The sequence below is a fragment of the Ochotona princeps genome, chromosome 23 (genome assembly GCF_030435755.1).
Source record: "Ochotona princeps isolate mOchPri1 chromosome 23, mOchPri1.hap1, whole genome shotgun sequence".
NCBI lineage: Eukaryota > Metazoa > Chordata > Mammalia > Lagomorpha > Ochotonidae > Ochotona > Ochotona princeps.
Window position 1 is genome coordinate 5,945,279 of NC_080854.1, and position 12,058 is coordinate 5,957,336.

At 45.0% G+C, this 12,058-nt stretch overlaps 1 protein-coding gene and 1 long non-coding RNA gene across 2 annotated transcripts in view; one reads left to right on the top strand and one right to left on the bottom strand.

Annotated features, from left to right (window-relative positions):
• The window catches only part of LOC131483083 (uncharacterized), a 284,412-nt gene that overhangs the window by 148,201 nt on the left and 124,153 nt on the right, over positions 1-12,058 (bottom strand). The window lies entirely within an intron of this gene.
• HTR1A (5-hydroxytryptamine receptor 1A) lies at positions 8,855-10,837 on the top strand. The gene has a single exon (XM_004583735.2). The coding sequence runs from the start codon at positions 9,427-9,429 to the stop codon at positions 10,702-10,704; it is 1,278 nt and encodes a 425-aa protein (XP_004583792.2). The 5' UTR covers positions 8,855-9,426; the 3' UTR covers positions 10,705-10,837.

Below are 12,058 nucleotides of genomic sequence, written 5' to 3' on the forward strand. Positions count from 1 at the left end.
CCATTTTCTACAGAATTTCAAGTTATAGGTTTTAAGATAAGCCAGAAGGATTGATCTTAAGGTTCTTGTATTGATTTATATGAAATGAGAAAATTTGTTTTTGACTTTTTGTAAAATACAGACAATATAAAAGTCTGTTACTACATTATCCAGATAAATAAGTGTTTGTTTTCTTTTCGAGGGATGATTATATTTTGCATAAAAATGGCAAAAATATAAAAATATTTTGCAAAACTAAGAGTTCTATTTTGCTAACATTTATTGAACACATGATATAAGGAACTCTGTTGAACTCGTTGGTTGATTTTTCGTTTTTAATCTGATGTAACCTTTCAAGATTGAAAAAATTTAAGTCTGTTTCTAATAAATATTACAATCCTAGAAATTGACTCTTATCCTTTGATAAAAGAGCAAAAGTGATATAATGGAAGAAATATGTCCTTTACAAAAAATGGTGCTGAAAACATTGGACATAAGCAGACAAAATATGAATTTAGACACAAACTTATACTCTTCAAAACCCAAAACAGATCTCAGATTTAAATGTAAAATGCAAAACCATGAAACTTCAAAGTAACTAAGTTGCAAAACAGCAAGAACAAATGACTGGAGTTGAACATAATCAAAAGATATGAGCCAGTGATTGCCAGTGAAGAAACACCCTTGATGAAGTAATGGGAGTGTATGCATATTTAGTGGTCGTATTAGTTTGTCAAGACTTGCAGAATCAGCAGAGTGGTTAAAACCAACACAGATACCTTGTCACACAGTTCTGAAATGAAAGCATTGGAGCAGCATGAACTGAGGACTCGTATCCCCTGATTCCATCCTAGACTCTGGGACTCAGCAGAGTCTTGGCATTCTTTGAATTGTGATAGCCTAACTCCATCCTCTGCCTCTGAATCCACATAGCATTCTTCCCCGTGGGTCTGTGTGCCGCTAAGTCTTCAGAGGGTGTTTTCTGTGTTTGTGTTCAAATTGTATTCACTTTATGAAGGAACCAATTATTAGATTAGAACCCAGGCTAATTGAGTATGGCTTCAGTTTAACTTCAATTGGTCTGAAAAGACCCTATTTCCAAATAGGATCACATTCATAGGCACTGTGAATCTTTTATCTTTGGGGGTGACATAATCCATTGAGTCTATTATCGTTAGTAAAGCTGAGCCAGGGCATATGTAGATAAATACCACAATATAATCGATGAACCAGTAGCTTCATCAGCCTCATTTGGAAAATCAGTGGGACTGTAGTCCCTAGCACTGCTTCAGACTCATTTTGGAAGCAGTCCCATTTCAGACAAGATCCTTACGTGAGTAGCTTGAAAAAAATGCATCTAGCTTGCTTCAAAATTAATGGGTACCAAAACCCACGCATGAATGCTTGACACGACCAACACATATGGTTGACACGACCAACATTTGGAAACTATTTAAATATATGCTAACTAGAGAATGGATAAGTAAGTTATTTGTGGCATGATTAGCACAATTTAAATTTACTCAACAGCAAAAATAAATGACCAGAGGGGAATGGACCAATAATGATGGTTTTCATAATGGTGAGCAAAATAATTAACCAAATTAATAAAGTAACAGCTACAGAAAAATGCATATAGAATATAATCTTTTTTACATTTCTCAGAGACAAATATGTCAATCATGGGCTTAATAAACCATAAATCCAAGAGTGAACAGGAACTTTGGTGGAATTAATACTATCCTATTTCTTAAAGTTTTTAGAAGCACATAGTATATATTATGTCATTCTTTGTATTTTTTAGAAAATCTTACAGAAAGAATTATTAGATTGGGAAAAGTAGGAAAAAATGAGGCTAATAAGTTGTAAAGTTGTTTCTTGAACCTGTAACTGTGAAATGGAACCACTTTCCCTATACTATCACATTACTGCTTCAGTAGGGACTAACATTGGTAAAGTAGCCTGCTACTTGCTATGTGGGCATCCTATACTGGAGTATAGGTTGAGTTCTAACTGCTCTGCTTCAAATCCAGCTCCCTGCTAATGCACCTGGGAAGACAGTGGAACATGGCCCAAATGCTTAGGTCTAAGTCACGTATGCGAGAGACCAACATGGAGTTCCTGGCTCCTAACTTCAGCATGGTTATTGTAGGTACGTGTGGGCCAGGCAGGTTAAGCTGGTGCGCTCACTGCTGTGAGAAGCAGGATAGGTGCAGGAGAGCAGGATGAGGCTGCTTCACCAGCTTGCAAGTGCTAGGGCTGTGTGCGAATCATATCAGGCTGGACTGCAGTACCCCGTGACAAGTATAAGACACAGGGCTGGGAGCATATCTGGCAGGGAAATTGTGGGCACTCCCGTACTAGGCAGTGCCTACTGCTGGTGAGCAGGAGAACCAGGGCTGAGAGTGGGGCAGCTGGACGAGAAGGCAGCACTTGTCACCATAGAGTGGGTAGGGTCTGGATGGGTCAGGCTGAGCTAAGCCACGGCACCCATGGTGGAAGGGATGTGGTCTGGGTGGACCTAGGCCATAGCAGAGGTGACATGTGCAAAAATCAGGGCCAGGTGAGTACCTGGTGGGAGTTACTAGGGGTTGACCCAACTAGGCTGTAGCATCCACTATAATGAGTGTAGACTGGGTTTGTGGTAGGCTGACTATACTGAGCTGCAGCACCCATCAGTTTGTGTGATTTGGGGCTAGGGTGGAGCTAACCAGGCAGCTGCGTCCATAGGTATGTGCATTGGCTGGTTCAGATGACAGACTGAACATGACCCTGTACTGGTTGGCACACGTAGGTATCAAGTCTGAGGTCACCCCAGGTGAGGTTTCTTGAGGGACTTTCCAACTAGACCATTGGATTCAGCCCCCAGCCATAGGGAAAGTTATGAGTGTGCTGTCTGATCATGCAGTGCATGTGTTGGGACTGGGCCCCCTCCGTTGCTGATGCCTGTGCAGTGTACAGCATGCCCAGGTGTACTTGGACAACATGACAGCCAGCTCATCTAGGTCGTCAGAATTGAACTGCCCTGTTAGGGCATAGCAAGAGCAGGTTGAACAATTCTCCTGGCCAAGCTTTTACAGCTTGGAGTCATCTCATGCTCATTCCATGCTCCCAGGTACTGATGTAGCTTGACAGCAAAGAGCAGCTCCCCCTCTTCCCCTGTAGACACAGGAGAAAAAAAAAGACTGAAATATTTGCCTCACCCACCTTCCTCCATGCCTGGCCCTCATCAGAGGTCTACATGGGCATGCATCCTTCTCAACTATGTAAGCCATATTGAAGAGAAAATTTTAAAAAATTTCAAAGAAAAATAATTATTAAATGTAATGTCCAGCTATTCTTTGATTAACAGGAAACATTGATAGCACATTCTAAATATCTTTTTCAAGTATGCGTTTGTTTATTCTTCCAAAAATGATAAATGGCAAATTGCAAAATAGATGTAGGAAACCAAGAATATGCATATACTGTCACAGGTGAAAGGTATAACGGGGACTAGTGTACTGAGAAGTTAAAGTGCATTGCAGTACACGTCATTACTCCTGAATAAATTAGGACTCCCATTTGAAAAAAATGCATACTTAAACCTGTACAGCATGGTGCTAGATAGTTCGCCTCTACTCATGCCCAGCATGTCATCATACTTTTACATAACAGAAAGTTAGTCTTGTAACTGTTACTAAAAGATGATACCCCTATAATCATTTTGGGAATAATAGTAGGGGGTGATAGGGAGGGAGAAATGCAAGGAAAAACTGTATCATGGTAAATTAGATAAATGATGAGTGAAACGATTTATAGGAAGACAGCATTGTAGCGGAACTGAGCTCAGAATGTACATTAGGTAATATCCATCAATATAGATTTGATAATTCCTCAACACAAAAGTCATGCCATTTGCTTAATTGCTCTACTTTTAGAACTTCATTGTGACCTGCAAATTTTTGTAACTTGTCTTATTCTTCCAGGGAAAGGGCACCCTCTTATTTGCTAGACATTCTTGAACTTGGCTGGAATTTAATTTTTCCTCTCAGTTCCTTGTTGTTCAAGTCAAGAGGTTCCAGGATGATGAGATATTTTTCCCCACTTACCTCTTGCTCAGTTGCCCAGAGAACTGAAAACTTGACAAATAGGTTTAATATAGGGAGCAAGGAACATTGATATGCAAACTATTTCCAGGGCAAATCTTCACCTGAAAGGTTTTTATTCTAGTTCATTCTCATTCACTAACGTCACACACTCATCTTTCTACACACTCCTAAGTATCAGTGGAGAGAAAATTACCATTATTACTTTGGGCTTACTATTACTACTGTTATTGTTGAACTTTTATTGAGTAGATTGTTTTCCAGGCCACCCCAGTGTATTAAGTTGTTTAATTTTCACATGCTTATGTTTACACCCCCGTTTTAAAATATTTATTTATAGGTTTTGCTTGAAAGGCAGAGTTTCAGAGAGAGCGTTTCAGAGAGAGAGAGTTTCAGAAAGACTGAGAGAAGAGATTTCCCATCCATTAGTTCAGTCCCCAAATGGCCACAATGGCTGGAACTGGACTGGTCTGTCCAGGTGAGCCCAAGGGCACGGGCCATCCTCTGCTGCGTTCCCAGGCACAGTAACAGCTAGGAATCCAACTGGCATTCATAGGGGATTCTGGCACCACAGGCAGAAGCTTAACCTACTATGCCTTGTGCTGGCCCCTTACAGCTTTTTTTATTACTGAGGGAATGCCAGCTGAGGGTTAATATGCCAATGGTTATGCCCGTGGTGAATACATGCTGCATTTTCTCTTTCTTTTGCTGTCCATGCTGTACTTTTACTTAGGTGCTAGGTGTACCGAGTCAGACACAATGGTTCTCACGAGCAGAGATGATCTCCATTTTGCCACAAAAACCTCAATATTTCTGAACCTGCAAAAAATGCCTGGTTGGAAGAAAGCAGAGAAGAAATGACACCATCAGGGGAGGAGAGATGATGAGGACACATTGTGTGTTCAGTTTTAATTTATCCTCTTACATCTTGATTAAATTTCTTATAAATGCTCACTGATAAAAACAAGATCACATTTCCCAAATTAGACATAATTTCCTCCTTAATTCTTTTCCAGTGAATTTCAGTTGAAATTCACAATTCTGGGATAACTGCAATTGCCTTTATTTTTGGAGAATTAATTTTAGAGCAGTATTTTTAGCTTAACAAAATCACCTGTCCTAGATACAATTACCTTTTAAAAAGTTAAAAAAAATTAAGAGTTTTGAGACATCATTTTATGAATGTATGAGTTTATAAGTAAAATCTAAGCTCTTGAACATATAGGCTTTTTTTTTCTCTTTAGAAAACTCAGCCATAATTTGGAGATGATGGCCAGGCATATTAATCACTGAGAAACCCCAACCAACCATCAATGTGTCTTCAGTAATGATGAAATTTTCAGTGTCTTTACCTTGTGGCTTGGTCAAAGAGGCATATTGAAATGCTGAGCTTGTACCAAATTTCCTATGAAAATGGCAAACGTATTTATCTCTCACAAACCATCTTATCTAGATTCCACATGATGAACGATGTATCCCACCCTGAATCCAGACCTGCTGAATTCATACTTGAGGTAGTAAATTCAAAGACAAAATGAAAGTGGAAGGACTAGCAATTTTCTTTTTACTTCCAAATAACATCATCGATAATATCTGCTACCAAGATAGTTTTTTCTTTAGATTAATGTCAAAGGTCTTAAAGAACAGACGTTTTCATGTGGGTTCAGGATTTCCATGATTTCCTTACTTAGGAAAGGTATACAAAGAGGACCTGCTAGTGTGAATGCGAAGAAATGCAATATTGTTCTCCTTGTAGTATATCCATTTGAATGTTTAATAGTATATATTGTATATATATTGTGGTTTATCATTTAAATGTTAGATAGCAATCTGTCTGCCATTTGCTTATCCTTCCATACTTTGTTCCTTCCTTATGCATACAAGAATGCCTGCACACATGCTACTAAATTTTTAAAGCATTTTATTCTCTTTATTATCGATAACAATGCCATTAGCATAGTTATTCTTAAGTAAAAATGAAACAATGCCAAACAGGAGCCTTGAACTCTTGGATCCTACAGCGTAGCTTGGAGAAAGCCAGCCTCTTTCTGAGTTTTACTATTTGTGTTTTTATCGATGGAATTAGGAATAACTTTTGTTATTTCTATACCATGATGAATTTATGTACGTTAGAGTCTTTCTGTCGTAGACAATATACTGACAATTTTGAAAAGCCAGTAACGCTGCTTGTATCTTTAAGAAATGAATGCTTCGTGTCTTATAACATTACTTCTGAGGGGGAAAAGAACTATTTGGGATTTTTTTTACATTTTATTATTATTGCTATCATTTTATGATACAACTCCATATTCCCTTATCCCCTCCCCAATTCCCTTCCCCCCACGTAGTTCCTCTATATCATTACTAACATATAGTTCTTCATACTCAGTCATATGTCCATCATTGCGGGCATGGGCAATGGCAGAGAGTCCAGCATCCTATTGTCAAGATATAGTAAACAGTTTCATTGTAAGTCCATCTTTGTCTGGAAGCAGAAATGCATACCACACTGCATCCTCACATCTGGATGTTAGTCTCCATTTCACAGCTACTGTACATCTATTTGGGATTTTTAAATGTGGATAAAATTTGCTGCATCATAGTGTATTAAATCAGAATACCAAATGTCACACCTCGTGAATATCATCTCTAGATCTAGTTTTAACTTCCTTGAGAAATACATTTGTCAGTGGATAAACCACTTGGTACCCACCAGAGGAAAGCACAGTTGCTGACTGACACATATGTTTGCATATTTGCATGTGCTAAGTCTGACACAATTCTTATTCAGTTATCTCTGGAATGCATGAATTTGCTTTTTAAATTTTGAATTTCTCTCCTATCATGCTTTGTTTATATTCTAAGTTATGCTTTCAAGATTTTATCTTTGAAGACTTCAGATCTTTGGGAGCTTATTATAATTTTTGGAACTGCAATGGCATTTTGACAAAGCTATCAAGTTCTGTACTTGGAAGGGGAGTTGAAAGGTAGATTGGATACTTGCACAAGTCTTTAAAAAAGACTTGTTCAGAATGTCTGACCTGTGTTGCCCTGGGTACCGACCTCTTCCTTTTCGGAGCCATGAGTAAGCATAAAGGGCAGGTTCATTCCTGTGGTGTGCTGAAATGGTGGAGTGGAACCTGAACCCAGCCCTGGATTGTAGAGCAATCCCTCTGCAAACACATACTGCCCTGTTCTGCATGCATCGGCTTGATGGAGTTTTCTCTGATACTTGGTGATTGTCGTTTTGTTTGACAGCAGAGAATGCAAGGTCATGAAAGTCAAAGCTCAAATTCAAACACTGTATCAAAACCACTGCTGTCTGTAGTGAATCAGGCTGTGCTATCTAGAATTAACTGCTTTGGGGATTGCATCCTGCACTTTTCCTGCACTCTAGACATGTAATCAGGATGTATATGTGAAATTGATTGAGTTATGTGTTTATCCCAGCTGATTAGGAATCCTGTTTTTACTTGTCTTCTAATGGGATTAGCTTTTTTTTTTCTTGCTAAAGGAAACAGCTCAGAGAAAAAAAATCCATGGAGGTCTCTTTATTTTTAATGTTAAACCATCCCCTTTGGAAAATGCAGTCATGTTCTTCCAATCAGCACAAGGTGAATGCGTGAAACGTGCGAATCCCAAAGCGGAGGCCATGGCAGGAGAAACACAAACCAACAGAAGTAAACATTTCATCTAGGTCCATTAGGATATTCCCAGAAAGAAAGTGTAAATGCCAGCTCTATCAAAAGCGGTTAGGACACATAGCAGCTTGTTTTTTCAAGCTTAAGAGTAATAAATAGCACGCAGAATGGGACAAAATTCAGTGATTTTTGCCTTTTAATAACCACTATCCTCTCTTAAAGATTTGATATTTCTCCACACATAGTTGTTTTTAAACAGTGCTCTAAGGCGTTGGCCGGCAGGTGGCGACAGAAGGCTTCCTTGCGTCGAGCTGTCCCAGGTGCTGAACCCAATCTGGGGGATTAAGAGAGCTGGCCACCCGGGATTCCACAAAGTTCTCTGGGCAAGCTTCACTGGCTTAGGGGAGAAGTGGAAAAGTGCATATAAAATGCATGATGTCACTTACAATAGAGAGGTAAAATGTTTCCTGCTCTGAATTTGCTCAAAACTGTTGGAGATGCCAGAATTCTCTGAAATTAAAAAGGTAGTGTTGACAGAAGTGTGTGTGTGTGTGTGTAGAATAGAAACTGAACTGTGATCTTTGCCTCACTTTGAAAATCGGCTGTTTACTCCTTCTTGTCTCTTAACACTACCTTTAAAATTCCTTTCTCTCTTAATTCCCCAAGGTTGAGAGAGAGAGAGAGAGAGAGAGAGAGAGAGAGAGAGAAGTGACTAGGACCGTTCTCTCTAAAGGAGTTGGGCTGGGCTGTTGGATAATAGAAGGAGGTGAATTTAAGAAGCAGAAGACACACTCCGCCTCCTTTACTTCAATTAATAATCATTTACAGAAGGACCTGGGGGCAGACCAGCTTTCCATTCTTGCGTGGTACTATCTCCTTTTCTTATGTCTACTCTGTGATACAGATTATAAGAATTTGACAGATATAAGAGGTCATAGGTAGTTGGAAAGTGTGCTCCCCCCCCCCTTCCTCTGCAGTTTGGCTGGATAATGCTGGGGGGCGGGGAGGGCGGAGTTTATTTGTTATAATGCTGGCCTGTGGGCAAGCGAATTCAGTCTCCATCCACAGAGGCAGAGTGGATGCGAGGACGCTGAGCTGGAGCGAGTGAAGGGCAGGGACGCACAGGGAAGGGACGCTCCGGTTTGGGGAGGTGTTCAGAGTGGAGGGCTAGCGTGGAAGGGAGGGCGATCGGCTGTGGATCGACATGCAGGGATGAAGAAAGGGAGGTGAGAGGGAGGAGGGAGAGCGAAAGGGAAGTTACTGGGGAGAAGGGAGGAGAGAGGGAGAGAAGGAAACAGGGAGGGGAGCCTCCGTGGAGATGGGGCTCCTCAATTCCAGATACTTCTGGGATTGGAGACTGTTTGCCGGCGGGGAAACTCCGGCTCCGGCAGCCAGTTGGGCAGTGGCAAAGTAAAATGGACAGCCAGAGACGAACGCTCAAGTCACTTCGCTGCCGCTCGCAAAACCCACAGCTGCTCGCCGCCCAACTCCAGCTTCCCCGCGGGAGCCTCCGAGCGCACCGGACCGCGCCTGCGAGGTGCTGCTCAGAGATGTCTTCGCCAGAGCAGTAAGAACTTCCAGCCGGGAGTCCCTGCCTCCACTTCCTCCGAAAACAACCCCTGGGAAAAGGGGCGGAAGACATTCGGGGGAGGGGTGAGGGGGACCCTTGCACAGCTCCGTCTCCCCTCCCCCTCCCCCCGCCGGGAGCACCTGCAGGGATGGAGGTGCTGGACACCGGCCGGGGTAACAACACCACGTCCTCCCAGGATCCGCTCGGGACCGGCAGTAACGCTACTGGCATCTCCGACGTGACCTTCAGCTACCAAGTCATCACCTCCCTGCTGCTGGGCACGCTCATCTTCTGCGCGGTGCTGGGCAATGCGTGTGTGGTGGCTGCCATTGCCCTGGAGCGCTCCCTCCAGAACGTGGCCAACTATCTCATCGGCTCGCTGGCGGTCACCGACCTCATGGTGTCCGTGCTGGTGCTCCCCATGGCCGCGCTGTACCAGGTGCTCAACAAGTGGACTCTGGGCCAGGTCACCTGCGACCTGTTCATCGCCCTTGACGTGTTATGTTGCACCTCGTCCATCCTGCACCTGTGTGCCATCGCGCTGGACAGGTACTGGGCCATCACGGACCCCATCGACTACGTGAACAAGAGAACGCCCCGGCGCGCCGCTGCGCTCATCTCGCTCACTTGGCTCATTGGCTTCCTCATCTCTATCCCGCCCATGCTGGGCTGGCGCACCCCCGAAGACCGCTCCGACCCCGACGCGTGCACTATCAGTAAGGACCAAGGCTACACCATCTATTCCACATTCGGCGCTTTCTATATTCCGCTGCTGCTCATGCTGGTCCTCTATGGGCGCATTTTCCGAGCTGCGCGCTTCCGCATCCGCAAAACAGTCAAGAAAGTGGAGAAGAAGGGGGCCGACACCCACACCCGCTGTGCTGCAGCCTCGCCGGCCCCACCGCCCCGGAGGAGCGTGAATGGAGAGCCAGGGAGCACAGACTGGAGGCGGGGCGTGGAGAGCAAAGCTGCGGGGGCTGTGTGCGCCAATGGCGCGGTGAGGCAGGGTGACGAAGGCGCCGCCCTGGAGGTGATCGAGGTGCACCGAGTGGGCCACTCCAAGGAGCACCTGCCGCTTCCCAGCGAGACAGGTACGGCCGCCTGCGCCCCTGCCTCCTTTGAGAGGAAGAATGAGCGCAACGCCGAGGCAAAGCGCAAAATGGCCCTGGCGCGCGAGAGGAAGACGGTCAAGACCCTTGGCATCATCATGGGCACCTTCATCCTCTGCTGGCTGCCCTTCTTCATCGTAGCCCTGGTCCTGCCCTTCTGCGAGAGCAGCTGCCACATGCCCGCCCAGCTGGGCGCCATTATCAACTGGCTGGGCTACTCCAACTCCCTGCTTAACCCTGTCATTTATGCCTACTTCAACAAGGACTTTCAAAACGCGTTTAAGAAGATTATCAAGTGCAAGTTCTGCCGCCGATGATGCTGTGAGGGAGTGGCAGGCCAGCCGGGGCTGTAGGGACCCACTGTATTTCGTGGACTTCCCCAGCTCCTGGAACCAGCGTTAAGATAACTTGCTACTTTGTCCTCCGACCTTCTCAGCTACTGCGCCCCAGGCTTCCAGACCTCATCCCTTCCCACTCCCTTTCCCACTCCATCTGCCACCTAGGGAGAGGGCGCTGCACAGAGAAACCCAGGGCTCTGTGCCAAGTGACCTCAGCTCTACCCTCAGCCTCAGTTTTTGATCTGAGCAATTGGCGCCTCCAAATTTTGATTCCCCATATCTCGGAGGTTGAAGCCCCAGGTAGAAAGTCCCAAAAATAAAAATAAAGCCAGCAACACCCCCCCACACACACACACACATACAAAAATTGCCTACAGCCTCTGAGCCCACTAAGTGCTTCCATCTGATGCCCAGCTTCTAGCACTTGCCCTTAAGCTTCAGGACTTGGCTCCATGCTTCCCTGCCTCGTCCTCTAGAAACGTCCCCGCTCTGTGTCGATTTCACTCCCCTTTCCTGCCCTGACTTCTTCCCTGACCTCAAGGATGCATGCTTCCCAAAGCCGGGATTTGCTGCTCCCCAAAGCCGGGAGCGGCTGTCTGCTATCCGCCCTGCCAGTGGAGTTCCCTGGGTCCGTGCCTAAACGTCTAAGACTCCCAGGATCGTGCTGTGCTGCATCATTCCTGCTTGCTTTGCTTTCTTGGACTCAGAACAGGTGTCCTGTAGGTGGGACTTAGCGCGGAACTTGGGAGTTACAGTGCCAGGCCACGGGGAAGAGCAAGGACCCAGCATGGCCCATTCTTGGTGTCAGCACTCACCAAAGAGACTGACAATCACGCAGCGAGGAACGCCAACTTGACATCTGTATAGGTTGCTGGAGAATCTGCACACGCAGGCATCGCTTCTTAGCTACAGTGGGAGGCGCCCGCCGGCCGCGGTGGGCGCGCCGGGAACCCCCGAGAGGCCTGGGCTCCGCGCACTTCCCCCAGTGGTCTGCAGTCTACTAGGTGCGCCCACCGCTGGCTGAACCCGGGCGAGGTTCCCCGCCGACTCCCCGGAAAGTGCTGCTGGTTAGGATTTATGAAGCCGGAGGCACTGGGTCCAGCAGAGCTTTGGGGGCCCGTGGGAGACCCAGCAGGCTCCCAGGGGGAGGTTTAGATGGGAGAAGAGGAAGAAAGCCCATGGCGCGCAGCTCTCCTGGTGAAACTTGCAGCAGCGGTTTAATTCGTAGGATGCGGATATTTCCCCATTAAATTTACCCCCCTTCCTTTTCGGATTTGGAATTTGCACTGTTGGGCGCGTCGTAATACTTAAGTGGATTTTTTTTTCATACAGG